At 34.0% G+C, this 21,843-nt stretch overlaps 1 protein-coding gene across 2 annotated transcripts; it reads left to right on the top strand.

The window, feature by feature from the left end:
- Positions 1 to 14,931: 14,931 nt before the first annotated feature.
- On the top strand, positions 14,932 to 17,472 carry LOC132043156 (general transcription and DNA repair factor IIH subunit TFB5-like). Of its 2 annotated transcripts, none has more exons than XR_009411686.1 (2): positions 14,932 to 15,009; positions 16,945 to 17,059. XR_009411686.1 is itself a non-coding variant. In XM_059433648.1 (2 exons), exons 1-2 carry the CDS (start codon positions 16,287 to 16,289, stop codon positions 17,120 to 17,122), a joined length of 213 nt encoding a protein of 70 aa, XP_059289631.1. In that variant the 3' UTR covers positions 17,123 to 17,472. The 2 variants fall into 2 exon arrangements, 1 of the variants encoding a protein (XP_059289631.1); XM_059433648.1 differs by lacking the exon at positions 14,932 to 15,009 and adding an exon at positions 16,287 to 16,321 and having other exon boundaries at positions 16,945 to 17,472.
- Positions 17,473 to 21,843: the final 4,371 nt, after the last annotated feature.

Consider the following 21,843-nt stretch of genomic DNA (forward strand, 5'->3'; position numbering starts at 1 on the left):
TCAAGGTCTAATGCCAATTTTGTGAGCTCTTTTACTTTAAAATATGAATTGTCTACCATGAAATCGTGTCTCTCGTGCATGAATCAAAGCAACGTCTATATATTGTAAACAAATGCATAATTTCAAAGCGTAATCTTCAATAATCGTGGCTGAGAATTATTAAGTAACCAGAATAGTATAAAAAGTGCAAGTTAAAATGTAGTTTCTAGCATTATTGAATCCGGAACCAAAATGACCCCAAAAAAGACCATTTGAACCAAAATATCCCAACAAAAAAAAGGTGATAAAAGTACCTTTAACATGGTAATTTACTGTGTTAAAGGACTTAACCGTAACGGCGCGGTTAAGTCCTTTAACGCAGTAAATTACTACGTTAAAGGGGTCCCCCCCCTTTTTTTTTTTTAACTCCTCTTTCTTTACACTTTTTAGCGTAGTTTTCGGGACTTCAAAACTTCAATATTTTATATAGAACCCTACTTATTTTTGTGCGATTAATAAGGTAGGCTCAATACATCTTGGATAAGCAAAACTTCGGATTGCCGTTTTAGTGGTTGAAAAGTGCTCGAACTCCATTTTTGTTTGAAGACTTGGTGTCATTAGCTTTAAGTTCTTTATGTTTTAGGGTTTAGATTTCAGCGTGCTATTTTTTAGTCAAAATTGCAGCATTCATACCAATCTCAAAATAATTAAATTGCATCATTCATAACAATATGAAAATACTTAAACTTGTTCATTAATAACAAACCCAAACTTGTTAAAATACAATCATCAAAGAAAGAAAAAGACTTAAAAAACATTTATCAATTCATGCCCTTAAGTTGACCTTCCACCACCGCAAGATGTGCCACCACCACGAAAGTTTCCTCCGCCACGAGAGGTACTTCCACCGCGAGATGTAGTTTGACCACCATGATGTAAGGGACACTTGTGCTTATCATGACCAACATAATTGCTAAATGAGCATTTTCGAGTGTACCTCCCTGGTGGAACATCCATTTCATTAGGAATACAAAAGTATGCTTTCTTTTTTAATTTACGGATAAATGCTTTATTTGCAACCATGGAAAGTGGATCCGGTGGCCAATAACTATCACTACCAAGTGTGCAGAACCTTCCAGCACGTTTTTGCATAATTTTCAACTGTATATTCCTCAACCATGTACGTGGAGGCGTTCTTTCCCATTGTGATAAAACAATTGAAGGCATGAGAACATGGCATGTGATATGATTGCCACTTGCCACATGTGCATGTTCTTGGAATCTCAAAAATTGTGTGGACGTTACCTCCTCTACCTTGGTGCACATTTGTTGTGAGTTCAAATATGCGCTCTGCATAGTTGTACTCCATCCGGTCATGTTGTTAAGCCTTAAATTTATGATACTCGAACACTTTTGACGGTTTTGGCATCCATCTTAGTCCGTCTGCCGCAATTGCTTTGGCCTCTTTTGATACATCTATTGACGAACCGGTCTATAACATGCTTAAAAGTCATTCTTACCATTGCGGTGACGGGTAGTCCCCGTGCAGATTTCAACAAGCCATTGAATGACTCAGAGCTGTTTGTTGTCAGCATCCCCCATCGCCTACCTTCATCCTGGTGTAATGTCCATTTGTCTTTATCAATTATATTCAACCAGTGGAAGGCTTCCTCATCCGCCTGCCTAATAATCTCCATCTAGAAGTGAAACTTCTTCTCCTGATGCTCTGTTGCAGCCGCCCACATCCAGTTGCAAAGTGATGGGCTTCGATATGCCTTTTAGAAGTTTGCCTTCAAGTGCCTTTAACCATAACGGTGGTAGGCAAAAGGCGGCTGCCACCCATGCAAATTAAACATATTGTGCAATATGGTAGCATTTCTGTTTGATATAACACATATGCCCGTGCGATCCTTAATAACCTGCTGCTTCAAGTAGTTCAAAAACAGACCCCACGTACTAATGCTCTCATTAGCTGCAATTGCAAAAGCTAGAGGGAATATAGCTCCATTTGCATCCATTCCAAGCTAGAGTTAACGACTTTATGTCGTATACACACACACACACATGTGTTCCATCTATTGATATTGCTGGCCGACAATGAGCAAAACCATCAATGCATGGTTTGAATGCCTAAAACACAAACTCAAAAATATTACCGGGCACACCAAACTTCAATTTGAGCTTCCATTCAACAACAGTTCCAGGATTGAAGTGTTGTAGAGCCGCCATATATCTCGGCAACTTCTTGAAAGAGCCCTCCCAATTGTCGTAGACTATCTCATGTGCACGCTTACTCCCAAGATATGCCTTCCGCCTACTAACGGTTTTGCTATATACTTTCAGGACGGCTGTAATACAATCTTTAATAGGGTATCGAATAAGTTGAAATATCAGCATATAGCAACGAGGAACATCATTTTAACATCAAAATTAAAATAAACTTAGGCGAAGGGGATACCTTGGGATTTTTTCAATATCGCCAACTAACACACGAGCAATCATATTGGTACCTAGATTGCAATGATCATCTGGGAGGTCACCCATATCACAAGTGTGCTTTGTGTAGAACTTTGAAATAATCCACATCTTTTGAGCAGTCTCCTTACCACGGAGCATCCATTGGCAACCTTGATATTTTCGCTTGCAGACCAATCGCCAAAATTTTCGAGTGGAATCGTCAACTTTGAACTACCTCATCCCCTGGCTGTAATAAATCTTGACAGGCCTTTGCAATGATTTTTTTTGAGTTGAAAATCATGCCTTTTTCAATATGAACCATCTGTTTTACAAGATCCACTGGCTCTTTCCACAAACTTCGCCGAATATGATCATCATCCCTAGTAAAGACAAAGGTATCCGGGAGATCTTGAAGATGATCAAGATAGGGGATCTCATCAGAATGCCACTGAACCGGGGTGGACTCTTGCTGTTGAAATTGGCTTTGCGGCTGAACCGGGGTCGACTCTTGCTGTTCAAATGGGTGCTGTGAATTTAGTTCTTCCTGGTGTGTCGGACTGTTCATCATGTCTTGCAACAGTTCTACTTGATATTGAGGATTAGTTCCAACCTCAACCTCATCCTCACTTTCTTCATCTTCACCTTCCTCCGCATTAGGTATTACCTCACTATCACTCGATGATGTCTCTATATAATTCGGATAATCCGGACCATCCATAGCAGGTATTTGCCTATAATTTGGTGCAACCATCACATTCTCCCTATATAAGAAAGTAGAGTATTTTAGCTATTACACATCAAATAATACTATTGATGTTAAAAAAATAGACGTACTAATAGTAATCAACTGCACTGAAACTTGAGGAAGGACCATCGTTTTGAGTAGTTGGATAGGCTGAGGATGTTCCAACCTGATTCATCCATCCCGATTGAGAGGACTGTCCGATATAATCCTTATCAGGTGTATAACCCCTAAAAAATATAGTCAACTTCATTAGTAGCATTCAAATAAACATATGCTACTACACATAATAATAATGAATATTTATCACTGCCCATCAAATTGCTGACTTAAACTTTCCAGAGGCCTCAAAATGCCTCATAAGTTCTCATGTCAGGGTAATTGTGTTCATAAGTAGGTTCCGCTTTAGTGACTTTAGCCTGAATTCTAGACGGAGCTTCCCAGTGAGGTCTATTTCGGGCTTCCCTAAGAGCTGTAGTCATGACTTCAAGTCGATTAATGGGAAACTTCTCTACGTATATTTCAAGGACGTTTAAAGTAATGCATTCCCTATAATCATAAGGCGCCTTCAAATAATCCGTCAAAGAATCCTCTTGAATGTACCACTGTCCATAACTAGTTACACCCTGCGGCGTAAATGATATTGGATATCTTCCAATTATATTTAAATCAAAATCACTTCTACTAACTTGTAGTCTATTATACAAGGCTTGGAGTAGTTTTGAGAATTTTAAGTTAAGTGAAAACTTAACATGGTATTTTGGAGGAGAATCATAACGCAAACTATTTTCCTCGAATATAATTTCTCTGTCCCAGAATAAAGAAACTCTAATTTTTGGAACATCTTCCATTTTTTGACTAATTTAGGAGTACAAAATGTAAAAGTTTGATGAAACTTAGAATTTGTGTAAAAAATTAGATGAAACTTAGAAATTGTGTTTTTTCTTTCATACAAAATCTGTGTTAATAAGGTTTGAATATTCAATCAACGCATGCGTGCAATTAGTGTGTCTTGCAGTGTTACATCAAGTCAAATTAAGTACGGAATGTTGCATAACGCATGAATTAACTGCGTTATTTCAATTTATGTCATAATAACGCAGTAAATTACTGCGTTATGTAAGAATAACGCAGTAAATTACTGCGTTATGTAAGAATAACGCAGTAATTTACTGCGTTATATATGTATAATGCAGTAAATTACTACTGTGCTACATGACTCTGCTGTGTTGTCACCCTCAGTGTCATACAGAAAAACGTCATAATTCGAATCCTAAATTTGTGTTTCATGCTTAGCAAGTGTTATATAACGTAATTTGACGAATAACTACCAACCACACAAAATTGAGTTACTACGTCATTTTTTAACCAATTTGGAGATATTAGTCGAATTATATCGTTCTCTCCAGGAGACATATTCAGCGCAATAGGTTGGACATGAGAATTGGGTGAAGATTTTGAATACTCGAACAACCCGAACGAGAGATACAACCAACGTTACAACAATATGATGACAGACGAGTGGAATTGGCGTGTTAGGGAGGCTGCAGCACTGGAACAAAACTTGAGGTCACTAGGGCTTAAACGCCCAAAAAGACGTGCTATGTCAATGCCTCGTGGAACTCCACAAGAGTTGAATTTTACTCTTAACCGTTTTCGTGAAGAGAACAATCAGATGAAAATACGTTGCTTCAGGGTAGAATATGGTCAAAATAGTTACGTCAGATTCAGATCCAAGTGGAATTCATACTGTGAGATGTCCGATGAAGATGATTCCCCATGATATTATTAATAGTTGTACTACATTAAATAATGTTGGTGGGTCATAGACATGATCCCACAAACTATTGAGTTTGATACCTTTATAAAGAGCCTTTTGCTACTTATTATCTACTTAAAATTCAATACCTTTTGCTACTTAGTATCTACTTAAAATTCAATGTCAAATAGCAGAAATATATATTGGTTGGTATTTTTTCCATAGGATTTGAATAGCAGTGGTGATGACAACTTAAATCAAAGCAACTATTCCGGTGATTCCTCAACCGATAACAGTGAATTCGTGCTAGACGATTTCAAGCCCCACCTTTTAATAGAGCGTAATGACGATTTTCGTGAGCTGAAATATACAGATCCACGTGAATATTATTGTGGTTTACGTCGCGAATGGGCATATTGGTACGCCGAATCACAATGTCTTGTTTGTGACTTGGAAAATCTCAACGCTCAAATCCCAACAAGGTACTCAATAACCATGCCTTGAGTAGGTCCAGAAACTTGCGAGGCTGCCGTGCAAAGGATTAGAAAAGAAAACAATAGAATGCTAGAAAGACTTTGTAGATTTTACATGCTAAAGTTAGCTGAAGAACAAGCATCATCAACCGGTAGGGAATTAACATCTACAGAAAAAAGATATGTCTTAAGAAACCCAAAATATTGTTCTGAGGACGATATTGAGGACTTCTATTATGATGATGATTGAGAATATTGTGATTTTAGTTTTATGTTTAATTTATGATGATGTTGTTAATTTGAAGAATATTAGCATGTTTAGTTTTGCATCAACTCAAGGGCATGAATTGATGAACGTATTTTAAGTTTTTTCTTTCTTTGATGATTGTATTTTTACTACTTTCAGTTTGTTAAGTATTTTCATATTGTTAAGAACTTAAAGCTAATGACACTAAGTCTTCAAGCAAAAATGAAGTTCAAGCACTTTTCAACCACTAAAACGGCAATCCGAAGTAGGGTTCTATATAAAATATTGAAGTTTCGGAGTCCCGAAGCATGATCAATCTATGGCTAAAGTATGTTAAAAAGTGTAAAGAAAGAGGAGTTAATCAAAAGAAAAAAGGGGGGGGGGGGGAACCCTTTAACGCAGTAATTTACTGCGCTAAAGGAATTAACCGCGCCGTTACAGTTAAATTCTTTAACGCAGTAAATTACTGCGTTAAAGGTAGTTTTGTCACCTTTTTTTGTTGTTGTGGTATCTTGGTTCAAATGGTCTTTTTTGGGGTCATTTTGGTTCCGGACTCAGCATTATTCATCCCAAAAATATTGTATATTGCTATAAATATTATTATAATATTGTGATGTCTATCTTTAGGAAGAATTTTAGGGTTTATGACTTTGGCACCAAATCAATTCTCTCCTATAAATAGAGAGGTTCTCTTCATTGCACTTCATCCCTCATAAGAAATAAGAACTCTCTTCTCTCTTGTTCTACAAATATTCTTGCTTTAATTTATTATTTTATAACACGTTATCAGCACGAATCTCTAACCAATTGAGATATCAACCGGATATTATCATCTCATTTAATTCCACGTACGAGCTATTATTGTTTTGCAAAGCATATCAATGATTTATTTGCATTAGTTCTTTGTGTTTGATCCAGCATAGTCGTACATCATCCGGTCCTACTGGATTTTATTTACCCGAACATTTATGCTGACTTGATTATATGTTGTAAAAATCGGCCAACTCTACCCTTGCTTCATTACTGGTCGTTGTTGGCTTCAAAGAATTTATCATCACGTTCTATAATTATTTGGACATCTTCTGTGTAGAATAAAAGTATGTTAGTAATATATTACTTAAGCTTGTTTCCTCTCTGGAAATTGAATTAGATTATCATGAAATGATTATCCTATAATTTATGGTCAGACATAATTTAGTAACACTACTATAGCTCTTTGTTTTGAGATATAGGATATCAGTACCCCGAGATAATAGTTTCTATTATTTCTAATTCAACTATTTACTACGATAATATTTTTTTTTACTATGTCGAATTTATCAAAGCTTGAATTTATGGCTATGAAAAATTAAGGTCCATTATGTGAAGTGAATGAGATAAATAACTTGTGATAAATATTATATTGAGAGATTTATGGTGCCACCCGTACCTTGTTAGAAATCAAGACGAAAAATAAGTTACTCGTATGTTTTCAATTTTTCATGGATCTGTAGCTCTAGTAAGTTATATTACATGGCAAAAGATAAGGTGGCCAATACAGGTAAGTAATTTGAGTCTTCTGCTTACTTTTGATTCAATATTTCTTTTCATTATTTGGTTAATTACGTGCTATTTATATGTCTAAGTATACAACAGTTATCTTGGTACTCACTGCCATAATAATCAACTTAATGAAAGGATTATAAACTAGATAATAATCTTAGGTCTGTCTGATTCGGAGTTTGCAAGAAATATATGGTACCTGTAGTGGAAATATATTCTAAGTCTTGTCATGATTAGATTTGTTTATGCCTATAATCACCAAAAGTGATAATATTTTCAGAGACTTGCCACGACTACAATTAAAGATAGTTAGAGAAATATTCTCTATATTACATGCATGACTCGATTTGCTCCTGAAGTAGCAACATCTAAAAAGATGTTTTAAGCTATCATAATTTGATGTAATTGAGGCATGGTCAGATGATTATGTCTCATTCGCAGAAGGATGATAACTTTTGATAAATGTTACAAATACGAATCCATTCCCTGAAGTGAATGTGATAATATTTTGTAGAGATTTTAAATGCCAACGTGCTCTTGGTTGTGAAAATATCATGCCTTACCTCCAGAAGAGGTAGAATAATTGGGAGAAAATATTCTGAATGTTCTTTACTTTATTCTCGAAGCAGTAAGACTCTGACATTTACTCCGAAGTAGTAAGACTCTGAAATTTACTCGCAAATTAGTAGAATTTCGAACTTTACTTCCGAAGTTGTAGAACATTGAATTTACTCCGCAAGTGGTAAAATTTTAAAATTACTCCTGAAGTAGTAGATTTTTTAGATTTACTCCTGAAATAGTAGAATTTTAAAATTTACTTGTGAAGTAGTAAAACTTTGAACCTTACTCTCAAAGTGGTAAAGATGCTCACGTTTTAAGCGTAAAACCAACATATGCACTAGTATCAAATATATTCCGTATGAGAATTGAGAAGAGTTATACTAATTAAAATGATGAGATCTTTTCTAAGGACAGAGGAATTATTTTTGGCCAAAAGGACCCTTTGAATTATTATGTGTAAACCTTCTTTTTATTTTGTGATTATCATGTCTAGGCTGACACTTTAAAAATCGAGTATATATCACCCAAGAAAATCTGATCACGTGTATGTTGTACTGTTAGTTTTGTTTTCAGCAAGAAACGTTTATTGCTATTTTTTTTGGTTTCAGATTTCGTATATTGCTACAATTAGTAGTGATTTAAATACATAAGACATTTAAGAAAAATAAAAGGTAGTGTAATTAGACCAATACTCTTGTGTTGTATCCTAATGGGACTTATCAAGATGGGTCAAAAATTATCTCAAGATGGACAGAGTGAGTTGTTATATCCTAATAGGATTTGTCAGAATTTATCGATTTTAAATATATGACGTAGTTTGTTATATACTTAATTTTTATTTTGTATTTTCTGACAGTACTAACATTTTATATATATTTATTTTATTTAGTGTATATCATTCCATTTGAAGATATGGATAGCCCTCAAAGCAAGTTTGGATTAAAATCCAATTATGAATTTATTATTTTAAATGTCCATTCGTTTACTATTTTTTCATGACATCAGAAATATCTAATCTAAGCAATATTTAGTAGTACAAAATTAATGATTAAGGTCAAGAAGAGCCTAATTGTTTGTACACAAGAATTATGGCACTAGCAGTGTCCAAACAATATGTGATTACAGAGAATAAATTAAAGGCTCCTGAAGAGCTTATATACTATCATTCGTTCTAGATTGTAATATACGAAATTGTTATGAACGAAACACAAGTTGTAGTAAACCCGAAGTTTACTAAAGTAAATGACTATCATATTGAAGCTATAAAAGATTGGAGGATTAAATATCTTCAAAATCATAGTGGGTAAGAAATATGTATGTGAATGGTTACCCTTTTTATTCTCCAAATTGTACTACACAAATATAAGCATGATGAATCACATGATAAACCAGAAATTTATTGGTGCAAAAAAAAAAAAAAATCATGTCATAGTAAACCAGAAGTTCACTAAAACATATAACACATGGTATGGTAAACCTGAAGTTTACTAGTATAAATAATTTTATTAGTCAGCATGAGCGATTTGGCCATCCGGATTCAAATATGATGTGTAGATTAAGTATTTTGACATAAATTGAAGAACTAGAAGATTCTTCAAGAATTTATTTTTGTTGCTTGTTCTCATGATAAGTTGATTATACTGGCTTATGTTGGAATTGAATTCCCTAAATTTTGAAAAAATATAAAAGGTGAATATAGGCCCGTTCACCTGTTATGTGATGTCTTAAATAGATGCATCGAAAAGACGGTCACATGTGCGTTTATAGTCAACCTCATAGTTTGACATTTACAAAATTACTTGCTCAAAATAACTGAGTTAAGAGCACAATTTTCAGATTATGTAATCAAGACAATCCATCTTGATAATGCTGGTTTATATCCAAGCTGGTTTGGCGTTAAATGTCTCCCCTAAATAGCTAAACCATTGCTTATGAGAACAAAGCTTCATATGCTGGTCTGAGATATGATATATTGTATACAACATCACTTGTATGCTTCAGACCAATAAATTATGATAAATTCTCCCCTCACAATTGATTCAGGGTTAGGAACCAAATATTTCCATCTAACAGTTTTTATGTGTGGTATACGATTAATTAATCTACCATGATGCACAAAGATGGATTCCCCCAAAGAAGATGGGATATATGTTAGTTTTACTAACATAAGGGGGAGAGAATAAGCAGCTGAGGCATATGTTATGAATTATCATTAGTATGATCCTCATTCAAAAGATAATTCAGCTCAAATGCTAGAAGCATTTGCTGACCCAAAATTAATTTCTGATTTCAGCTGCAAAATGCTCCTATTAAATTCACATCCCCGAAGGACAGAGTCTACAGCATGCATGAAGCGTGATAGACTAATCGGTTCCAAACGCAATAATCATTGAAAAGAAAGAGGAGCAAATGATCAATGACCATTATAAGAAGGCAATGTGCTTTTGAAGAGCCTACGACATAACACTTCCTGAAACCTCATGAGAGATTTAGGTACCTAAAAATAATAGAAGTGATGAGATATCAATAAGTTATGTTACATTGCGAACCAATACAAATGATAAATTGTCGATGATATCTTTAGTACAATATAGCGCAATATTGTAAAAGGTTGTGCGGATCTAAATTCTACGTCTATTAAAGCATGCTAACGTAGAAATTATTACCAAGTGAAATGTCGCATCTTGGTAAGCGTAAAGCTTATTTGACCTGCTGTCCAGACACCAGAAGATGTCATATCATTTAAATAGAAATAGATGTTGTCACATCCTATATGAATTACTTGACAAAATTATATGAAAATTCCTGAAGAATTTTAAATGCCTGAAGCATATACAAGTTGTAGAAATTTGTTCATAATTCTTATATGAATTAAGTTAAGCAAGGTGAACATGATTTTATCACCTTAATGAATATTCACTAACTAAGGGCACAAAAGACTCTATTTATCCTTACGTCTTTGTGGAAATCAAAATCTGTCATATTGTTGGTGCAAGTTGATGACTTGAATATTATTGAAACTCCTGAAGAGTTCTCAAAAGCTATATATTATCTGTTTGAAATGAGAAACTTGCAGAATTCTTTGGTCCTGAAGTGCCATATCTTTATGCAATTATTGCATTCATATATTTTGCTATGACTATGAGGGATTATAGTCATACGATGTTTTTTTACATGACACTCAAATCATATAAAGATAACAACTGTTTATAAAGCAAGTCAGGAATGCACTTGGAGTGATTTCAACAATACAACTCTATTCAAAGACTGAAGATGCAGCAGCATACATAAGCCAACTAAAGAGTGGATTCATAAAAGGATAAAGCATATTTCACCAAAATTGTTCTTCACATACGAGCTCCAGAAAAATGGTGATATCAACGTGCAAGAGATTTGTTCGAGTGATAATATGGATGATTTATTCACCAAGTCTCTATCAATCGCAACTTTGAGAAGATGGTACACAAGATTGGAATGCGAATACTCAAATATTTGGACTGAAGTTCTCATCAGGGGAGTTAATACATGTTGTACTCTTTTTTACATACAAGGTTTTGTCCCACTGGGTTTTTTTTAAGGTTTTTAATGAGGCAACCAAAATGTATATTATTAGAAATATGTACTCTTTTTCCTTCACTAGAATTTTTTCCACTGGGTTTTTCTAGTAAGGTTTTAATGAGGCATATTATCTATCGAAATAGACATCAAGGGGGAGTGCTATAAATATCATTATAATATTGTGATGTCTATCTTTAGGAGGAATTTTAAGGCTTATGACTTTGACACCAAGTCAATTCTCTCCTATAAATAGAGAGGTTCTCTTCGTTGCATTTCATCCCTCAAAAGAAATAAGAACTCTCTTCTCTCTTGTTCTACAAATATTCTTGCTTTAGTTTATTATTTTATAACATATATCATATAAATCCACTTTATTTACTTCATAAAAACGTGGAACTCAAGTCTCACCTACCATATATGTATGTGAAAATAAGTGCTAATTAATATTTAGTTTTTTTTCTACCTAATACTCTTTAATGTTGTTCACTAAATTTTTTTTAAAAAAAATTAATCAATCGACTATTATTTATATTATCTCATGTTATGTCACATTAAAAAAAATTAATCAATCGATTATTATTTATGTTATATTATTTCATGTTATGTCACATTAGAAAGGACAAGTGGGATCTTTTCCATTGACAATTGGTTTATGCAATCATAAAAATGCACAGCTCAAGAATCTTTGTTTTATCTGGGAAATTCTAACTATCTTAATACTATGAGAGCACTCCCTCCCTCTCATATACTTGTCCACTTTTCTCTTTACTCGTCTCTTAAGAAATCATAAATAAAAAGTGTATTTTTAAAAACGCTTAATATTAATGGTAAGATGTAAAAGATTTAAAATTAATTCTATCTTAATTTTGTAAATTGACAAGTAATTTGAAATAAATATTTTTAATAATGTGGACAAATAATATGAGACCGAGGGAATAGTGTATTCCATATTTGGAAGAGTATTTGAGGAATTTACTCGAGTGTATATGCCAGATATATAAATGTGTTCACTTTGAGAGTCAGGGGACTTTTTGGTTTTGAAATATTATGACATGCTAAAATCGATCAACTTTTTAAATCTTATCTAATTGGAACAGTATAACTTTTATGCTCTTTAATAGTTTATACTTTCTACATATCAATTCCACGTCTGTTTGGAAATTTCCATATGCCAGCACACTTATTTACAAGACTAATAATGGAATTGCAATATTGGCTGATGTTCTTCAGATCAATACACAAAACTGTGGAGATCGAGTATAATTAAGTGATAGGTAATAAACAGAACAACTGTTGTTGCAAAGGTTATTACTTGTTAACATGTTTTGAAATTGATATGGAACAGTTACTTATTAACATGTTTTGAAAATTATATAACATAGTTCGAATTGACACGAAATTTTAAAAAATTAAAATTTTTGAAACTTGTGGATTAAATATACTATAACACTTATGTAGCTATTGAACTTTTAAAACTCGTAGTGTTAAACGAGTCATAACATTTGTGTTATAAAGTTTTTGAATAAGGGTAAAATGTAAAGTGTATAGTTAATTATTTCTACGAGCCAAAAATACCCCTGAAGTATTCGAAATAGGTCAAATTTACCCTTCGTTACATTGTTGGCTCAAAATACCCTCGGCCTCCAACTAGCCGAATAGCTCAAAAATACCCTTTCTACTAAAGGTTGCCCCAAAACAAAGGAAAATGGGCCAAGTTCGCCCTTGAACTATTCGAAATATAAGACAATTTTGCCTTCCATTTAAAGTTCGGGACAAGTGCACTTAATTGTAAAAGACTTATATTGGAGATTATGAAATTACTTTGACAATTTTTATGCAATGCCAATTTTATATTTTATATAAGGTTTAATTACCAACACTAATATCTCAACTAAATATTTATGCTACTATTTCCTTTCAAAATTATTATATCGATCCTCGACTGAAACTTGGGATGACATAAAGTTATGATAAGTAATATAGCGTACCAATGTATAATTGAATTTGATTTCTTTTTTCATATCATTCTTAGAGTTAGTAAAATGAATCCATTATTATATGTCTCACACATTTAACCCCTCCCACTCCCTGCCCCTCAACAAAAAATAGTTAAAAGAAAAAGAGTAAAAATACCTCATTTAATAGTTCAAGGCCAAAGTTAGCTCATTTTCCTTTGTTTTGGATCAACCGTTAGTAGAAAGGGTATTTTTGAGCGATTTGACTAGTTGGAGGGCAGTTTGAGTTAAAAAAAAATAACGGCGAGGGCATTTTTGAGTCAAAACCTAACGGATGGTAAAGTTTACCTATTTCAAATACTTTAGGGGCATATTTGACCCTCTTCCCTTGTTTTTAAAAGTGTATTTTTTTTTTTTTCAAAAAACCGAACTAAAAAGAAAAATTGGTCACATTAATTAAAACAGATAAAATATCTGTTTAATTTTATAAATTGTATGTCATTTGCACCTTCCTTGCCTTATCAATTGTGAGAGATTCGGGACTTTCCACTTTCGAGTTCTGAATAGGTGCTAAGAACAGTAAGAATTGCCTTAATGACTTCACAACTGGTTCATCCCTTTTTGGCTTGGTGTCCGTCAACTCTAACATACTCACCGGATATTTAGGAATCATCATTCAACTTCTAATTAATTTTAAAGGGACAGCAATTCTCAGCTTTTAACTGTTTTTTAACACAAAAGACACACAATTTTACTCAAATATCACAAATGAAACGTTTAAACGATATTTAGATAAAATTAACAGACTTTTTAGTTATAATTTTAGCAATTTTCTCTGATATTTTGATAATAACCATTCATGAAAATACAAAGTCCTATATATAAATGTATTTTGGTAATAACTTTTCACAATCACAGCCCAAATTCCACGTAGCGGGTTCAAGACAGCACCAATTCTCATGGATTTCCAAAGACTTTTGACACCAGTTGCTCCTCTACATCGAGTTGTAAGTTGCCTTTTCGTTTCTTCTTTTCCAATGATTTTTTACGATACTTTAATTTGACACTTTTTTCTTTTTCAAAATCAAACTTCTTAATTTTGATCGTGTGTGGTAACATAGAATCTTTAAATTTTTCGAAATAAAATTTACACATTTGGAAACTACGTAGAAAGTACTATAAGTCATCATAATTAATTATTTAAAATATTATGAAAAAATTACAATAAAAAAACAACTTGTTTGACTCTCAAAAGCGAAGTGTCTAAACAAATTGGACGGAGGGAGTAATAGTAATGGCTTGTATAATAAGCCTTTATTAGAGTTGTAGTAGTCAATGTTCTGGACAACTTTTAACAGTAGTGAAAAGAATAAAAGCGATAACAGTAGTATTTTTTTTCATTACAGCTGGAGTTATCAGCACCTGGGACAAAATTCATAACTTTCAAACCTTTATCTATCCTAATTTATTCAAACAACTAACTTTGATGCTGACAACCCCAAACCTAACCATATGAATTACTCTATCGTCAAATTTAGTGTATCGGCACGGGGCCTTTTTGTTGAGGTTAGTATGTTCCTGTATGTGACACTAATATCTGAATCAATTTAATGTATCTTGTATACCAAAATTTAAAGTAATTAGAGAGGGATTTAATGCAAACTCTGCATTTTGTTCATTGTGCATTTCACTTTGATGAAGTATGAATCCCTGGTTCTTTAGGCATTGGTAAAAAGGTATAGTTTCTCTAACTGACCCTTTCTCAGTTTATTTTCTCACAAGAATTTACTATGCTTGTCCAATCTGTTACAAGTGATTGTAGACTCTTTGTGTACTGACATTGTGTAATCTGGATTTGTAATAACAACCATCTTTTGTGAGTATTGTCCACCAGGTTGTGACAAAATGATCCTTCTTCGTCCATATTGTTTACCATGAAATTTCTCAGATAGGGAAGCAAACTATTGGTTTTGTTATTGGGAAGTGAAAATTGACTCACTAGTTCTTTTTTTTTTTTTTTTTTCTTTTTGTTTACACTTTTTATCCCCTAGTTCTCAATGTGTAAGGTATGTCTTATTAAAGCTAATGCTTCATCTAAGGAACTTGGACTCAAGTATAGGTTGGATTTTCTAGGTCAACTTTTTCAGCCTGACTGGTTAGAGAAACCATCGGCGCCGCCTTAAAATGGTGTTTCTACAGTTGCATTTTGTATTGCATCAAGTTGGATTAATAACCAAAATGTGGAAGCACGAGAAGATTGTTGTACTCTAGCCACCAATTTATTTTCAGGCACAAACTCAAAAGTAGCTGACAAGGAACCTAGAGTAAATAATAAAGATTAAACAGAAAGGGCAACAGTAGGCTGCAGCATCAAGAGGGCAGTACAAACTGGGTAGAATGATATGCAGATATGATAAAATCCATCCCTAAATTAACCAATATGGATTGAAGCAAACTTGTTGGGACTATTAGAAAGTGATGTCACTTAAAGTCAGAATTTCCAAAGAGGTAACAATCCAAAGCAGCTATCAGGCCTTTGGTTTGGTGATGGCCCTGGTATTTACCCATAGGCCGGTCAAATCCGCTTGCCTCAATTCCCCATGTAAGATCTGATCGTCAATTTCTTATGAAAGACAATCTTGAAGTACATCATCCTATTTTTTTTACTATCACCAAAGTTTTGATACGTGATTATCAAGTTCTTTAAGTGCCCAAAAAAAAGAAAAGAAAAAGAAAAATTATAAAGGGTTGCATTTACAAGCTCCCATGTTATTGTGTCATTAGCCTTACTGTATTCTAATTGTTGGGTGAAAGATCCACCCTTTCCTCTCTTTTACCTAATATATTAGAACAAAGTGATTCAAAAATACATTCTGGATAGAGAAATCAAAGAGGGAAACTAGTCAGTTATGTTAGAGCTATTTCGCACCTTTTTAACTTTTTATTATCATTGGTTGTCATTTTATTTTGCCGAGGTTGATGTTTGTTTTGCAGCTGATGCCTTAGGTACATCATGGTGAACGCCATCAAAGGATTGTACATATCATGGTAAACTACAATTTAGAGCAAGTAAACCATAACCAAATATATTTCTGAAACTAAATGGGTCGGAACGTCTAAGATGTCTGATTGGGGCAAAAAAATTAATTTTAGAAACTCTTGATCCAATTCCTACTGGATGCACGCTAATGTGACCATCCAATAAGTCTATTGGAATTAGCTCTGTATCAAAGGGATCTCATCAGCCATACATAACGAAACTGTATCTTCTGTAATTAAAAAGGCTTGACGACACGTATCATGGGTGAGGTGTACTACTATCTGTTTCTTTTTTGTTTTTATCTTACTGCTTTATTGGTTTTTTTTTTTTTTTTGATATCATGCTTCGAAGCCTGTTTTTCTCTCGAGCCGAGGGTCTATCGGAAACAGCCTCCCTACCCCGCAAAGGTAGGGGTAAGGTCTGCGTACATCTGACCCTTCCCAAAACCCACTTGTGAAAATACACTGGGTATGTTCTTCTTATTGTTGTTGTTGTAGACATGTATCATGGGTATCACATTCAGTTTATAGATGTTCAACTCTTTAACATTCAAGTCATGTGCCAACTTTATTTCGAATACTTTTTGCTTCATATGGAATGCTGAGATCTGCTTTCTTTTCTACCTTTGCAGTGATGTACCCACGGCACAGTTCATTATCAATATGAATGCTGCATTGCCCCAATCACAGAAGTTTATCATACAGGTCTTGGACAATACACATCTCTTTGTACGATCGGATGTGGCCGGAATGATTCGTAGTGCTATTTCAGATTTTAGAGAGGCAAATACCTGTGAGAAACCTGCTTAGGCTGTTTGATAAAGTTAAGCCTTGTTGGACGTTTAGAGAGGCAAATACCTATGAGACTTGACCCATTGCCGTGTGCGCCTGTACCACCAATCTTTTGTGGAATTACTATGGTAAAAAGAAAGATATCGAGTGTCAAGTTATTATTTTTTTAAAATAGCCCCACATAGTCATTTGTGAAGTCTACGAAGTAATTAATAGATGGTATTCACAGTTCCAGCTTTGATAGAGTTCTAATTTATCTAATGTGCGATCAAATTCTATTCTGTCTGAACATTTATTGTACTGTTTCTGAACATGTTGCTATATTAGGAGTATCTTTGTATAGAAGAGAATATTCAGATTTTCTCTTATGTTTTATCTGTTGTAAAGCACAATGGACCAGGTGCAGGCGTGTAGCGACTTCTTTGAAGTTATTTTCCTTTACCTTTGTCTTCGAATGTTTGGAATTTTTGTATACAGAATGTTTTGTAAATAAATAAGAGGGCCATTTATTAGTTAAATCAAGGGGAAGTTAGCTAGGTAGTTGGAGGTAGCTATTAATTGGGAATTAGTTGCATCTCTTATTCATTGAAGAGTAATAAACTATCTCTTGTGGCGAACAAGTGGTGGATGTTATGTGGCCATATCACTGTAGCAAGTTCATTTGCTCAAATTTTATTTAGCTTATAAATAGCCATGATTGTGTAGATGGAATTGGAAACATATACCCAGAAAAGAAAATTACTCCTTTTGCTCTCTCTGTGTGTCCCTTTCATTGCTTATTTAATTTCAATTGATGACTGGGGAATTTTTTTGGATATTCTTCGTTAAAATACAAAGTACATTATAAGAAATATTTCTGTTATTTGGTGATGAAAAAAACCAATATTAATACAACATCTGGAAGTACAAGATTAATTGAAGGCTCCGGAAAAGCTAATTTATTATTATCTGGAGAAACAAATTTGGCAATTAATGAAGCATTATATTGTAGTAAGTCTCAAAGACATTTGCCAAAATGGCTATGATATTGAGACTACAAATGATGAAAAGATTGAATATCTTTATATTATTACAATGATGTCAAGTAAGAAATATGTACTGGAAAAGTTACTTGCTCTTGCATCCGGCCTATACTACACAAATATTAGCACGGTTGAAACACGTGCCATGGTAAACCAAAAGTTTACTAATTCAAAATATTTTATTATTTGGCATGACCGGTTGGGCAATCCCGGTTCTACTATGATGCACAAAATAATTGAGAATTAATATGGGACTCTTTGAAAAACCAGAAGATTCTTCAATTTAGGGAATTCTCTTGTGTTGCATGTTCTCAAGGCAAATTGATTATTAGACCATCAGCAATTAAAGCCCTGGTTGAATCCCCTGCATTACTGGAACGTATACAGGGTGATATATGTGGCCCATTCACCCACCATGCGGACCATTTAAATATTATATGGTTTTAATCGATGCATCTACAAGATGGTCACATGTGTTTTTATTATCAACTCGCAATTTGGCATTTGCGAGATTGCTTGCTCAAATAATAAGATTAAGAGCACAATTTCCAAATTATGCAATTAAGACAATTCGTCTTGATAATGCTAGTGAATTTACGTCTCAGGCCTTTAATGACTATTGTATATCAACTGGGATAACAATTGAGCATCCAGTTACTCGTGTTCATACTCAAAACGGTCTAGCAGAATTATTGATCAAACGTCTCCAATTAATTGCTAGACCAATGCTTATGAGAACAAAACTTCCCATTTCGGTATGGGGTCATTCTATTTTGCATGCAACAACACTTGTGCGGATAAGGCTCACAAGTTATCATAAAGTCTCCCATTACAATTGCCTTTTGGTCAGGAGCTGAATATTTCCCATCTTAGAATATTTGGATGTGTGGTATATGTTCCAATTGCTCCACCACAACGCACAAAGATGGGTCCCCAAAGAAGGTTGGGGATATATGTTGGGTATGAATTTCCTTCTATTATAAAATATTTGGAACCTATGACTGGAAATTTATTTACGGTAAGATTTGCTAATTGCCATTTTGATGAATCAATATACCCAACATTAGGGGGAGAAAATAAGCAGTTGAAAGACGAGATAGATTGGAATGCATTATCACTATCTCATTTAGATCCTCGAACAAATCAATGTGAACAAGAGGTTCAAAAGATAATCTATTTGCAAAATATTGTAAATCAACTGCCAGATGCATTCACTGACCTATCAAGGATTACTAAATCTCATATTCCAGCTGCTAATGCTTCAATTCGAGTTGATGTCCCGGCAGGACAATCAATTAATGCAAATGAGTCTAAACCGTGCTTAAAACATGATAGATCAATCGGCTCCAAAGATAAAAATCCTCGAAACGTTAAAAAAGAGCAAATAATAAAAATGATAATAATATGGAGGCGGTTGCTCAAGAAGAGTTACAAGACATTACAATTGATAAAACCTCTAGAGATATTCAGGTACCTGAAAATAATGAAAATGAAGAGATCTCAATAAGTTATGTCTCCTCGGGAAAAATATGAAGCCGAAATGATATAATTGTCAAATGTTTTTGCCTATTAATGTTGCTGATGAAATAATGCTACAAAATGAGAATCTTGAACCAAAAACTGTTGAGGAATATAGACAGAGAAATGATTGGCCAAAATGGAAAGAAGAAATTCAAGTTGAATTAGCTTTGCTTGGAAAACGCGAAGTTTTCGGACCTATAGTTTGAACACCTGAAGGTATAAAGCCAGTGGGGGTACAAATGGGTTTTTGTGCGAAAGCGAAATGAGGAAAATGAATTCGTAAGATATAAAGCATGACTTGTGGCACAAGGATTTTCGCAAAGACCTGACATTGATTATATGGAGACATATTCTCATGTGGTGGTGGATGCAATCACCTTCAAATATCTTATAAATTTGGCCGTTCATGAAAAACTTGATATGCATTTGATGGATATTTTCACGGCCTATATATATGGCTCACTGGACAATGATATTTTTACGAAAATCCCTGAAGCATATAAAGATTCCTAGGAAAGTTATTCAATAAAGCTTCAGAATTTTTTATACGGATTATAATAATCAGTGCACATGTGTTATAATCTCCTTAGCGAATACCTTGAAAGAAGAGTACAAAAATGATCCAATTTATCCTTTTGTCTTATCGGAATTTGTCATAATAGTTGTATATGTTGATGAGTTGAATATCATTGAAACTCCTAAAGAGCTTCCAAAGGCAGTAGAATGTTTGAAAAAAGAATTTGAAATGAAAGACCTTGGAAAAACAAAATTCTTTCTTGGTCTACAAATGGAATATTTATCCATCAATCAACATATAGTGAAAATATTTTAAAGATATTTTACATGGACAAAGCACATCCATTGAGTACCCCAATGATTGTGAGGTCACTTGATATTAATAAAGATCTATTTCGACCTTATGAAAGTAATGAAGAACTTGTTGGTCTTTGAAATACCATATCTTAGTGCAGTTGGGGCATTGATATATCTTGCTAGTAATTCTCGACCAGATATATCTTTCGCTGTAAACTTATTCGCAAGATTTCGTTCTTCCCCAACACGAAGACACCGGAATGGTATGCATATATTCAGATACCTCCGAGGGACTATTGATGTGAGAATATTTTATTCAAATGAATCCAATTCACAACTAATTGGTTATGCAGATGCCGTTGTATTTGTATGATCCACATAAAGGTCGATCCCAGATAGGTTATTTGTTTACATGTGGAGGTATAGCTATACCATGGCGTTCAACAAAACAAACTATGATTGCTACTTCTTCATCATGCAGAGATAATAGCCATTCCTGAAGCAATTCGAAAATGCGTTTGGTTGAGATTAATAACTCAATATATTCAGGAAACACGTGGCCTTCCTTTGGAGAGGAATATTCCAATAACATTATACGAAGACAATGCTGCATGCATAGCTCAGCTAAGAGGAGGACACATTAAAGGAGACAACTCATGATCTTCAAAAGAAGGGTGATATAGATGTTCAACAAGTTCACTCAAGTGACAACTTAGCAGACATGTTCACTAAGGGATTGCCATCTTCAACATTTGAGAAGCTAATATACAAGATTAGAATACGCTATCTTCGAAACATTAAGTGATGTCTTCATCAGGGGGAGTACTCCTCACTAATGCGTTACTAGTAAAATACGCGTTGCACTCTTTTTTTCAAAACCAAGATTTTGTCCCACTGGGTTTTACTGAAAAGGTTTTGAACGAGGCATCAAGCAATGCGTATTACGAATAACTATATATACTTTTCTTTCACTAGAATTTTTAGTTTACATGGACATCCAAGGGGGAGGGTTGTGAACAAGTGGTGGATGTCATGTGGTCATATCTCAAAGCAAGTTCATTTGCTTAAGCTTTATTGGCTTATAAATAGCCATGATTGTGTAGATGGAAAAATACACTCAGAAAAGAAAATTACTCTGTTTGCTCTCTCTCTCTCTCTCTCTCTGTCCCTTTCATTACTTATTTAATTTAGTACTCAGTTTTATTTAACCTTTGTCCCTCTTTCACGAACTTTTTTGGATTTCCATTACAGCTTATCTGTTAAGAAGTTATTTCTTAGCTTATACAGAATTATGCTTAGTCGATTAAGCACAAAACTTTGGTAACAGAGCCAGATGATTCTTGGATGGAAATGGAAATCATGGTTGCAGACATCCACATTTTG

This window comes from Lycium ferocissimum, unplaced genomic scaffold, assembly GCF_029784015.1.
Source record: "Lycium ferocissimum isolate CSIRO_LF1 unplaced genomic scaffold, AGI_CSIRO_Lferr_CH_V1 ctg215, whole genome shotgun sequence".
NCBI classification, from domain to species: Eukaryota; Viridiplantae; Streptophyta; class Magnoliopsida; order Solanales; family Solanaceae; genus Lycium; species Lycium ferocissimum.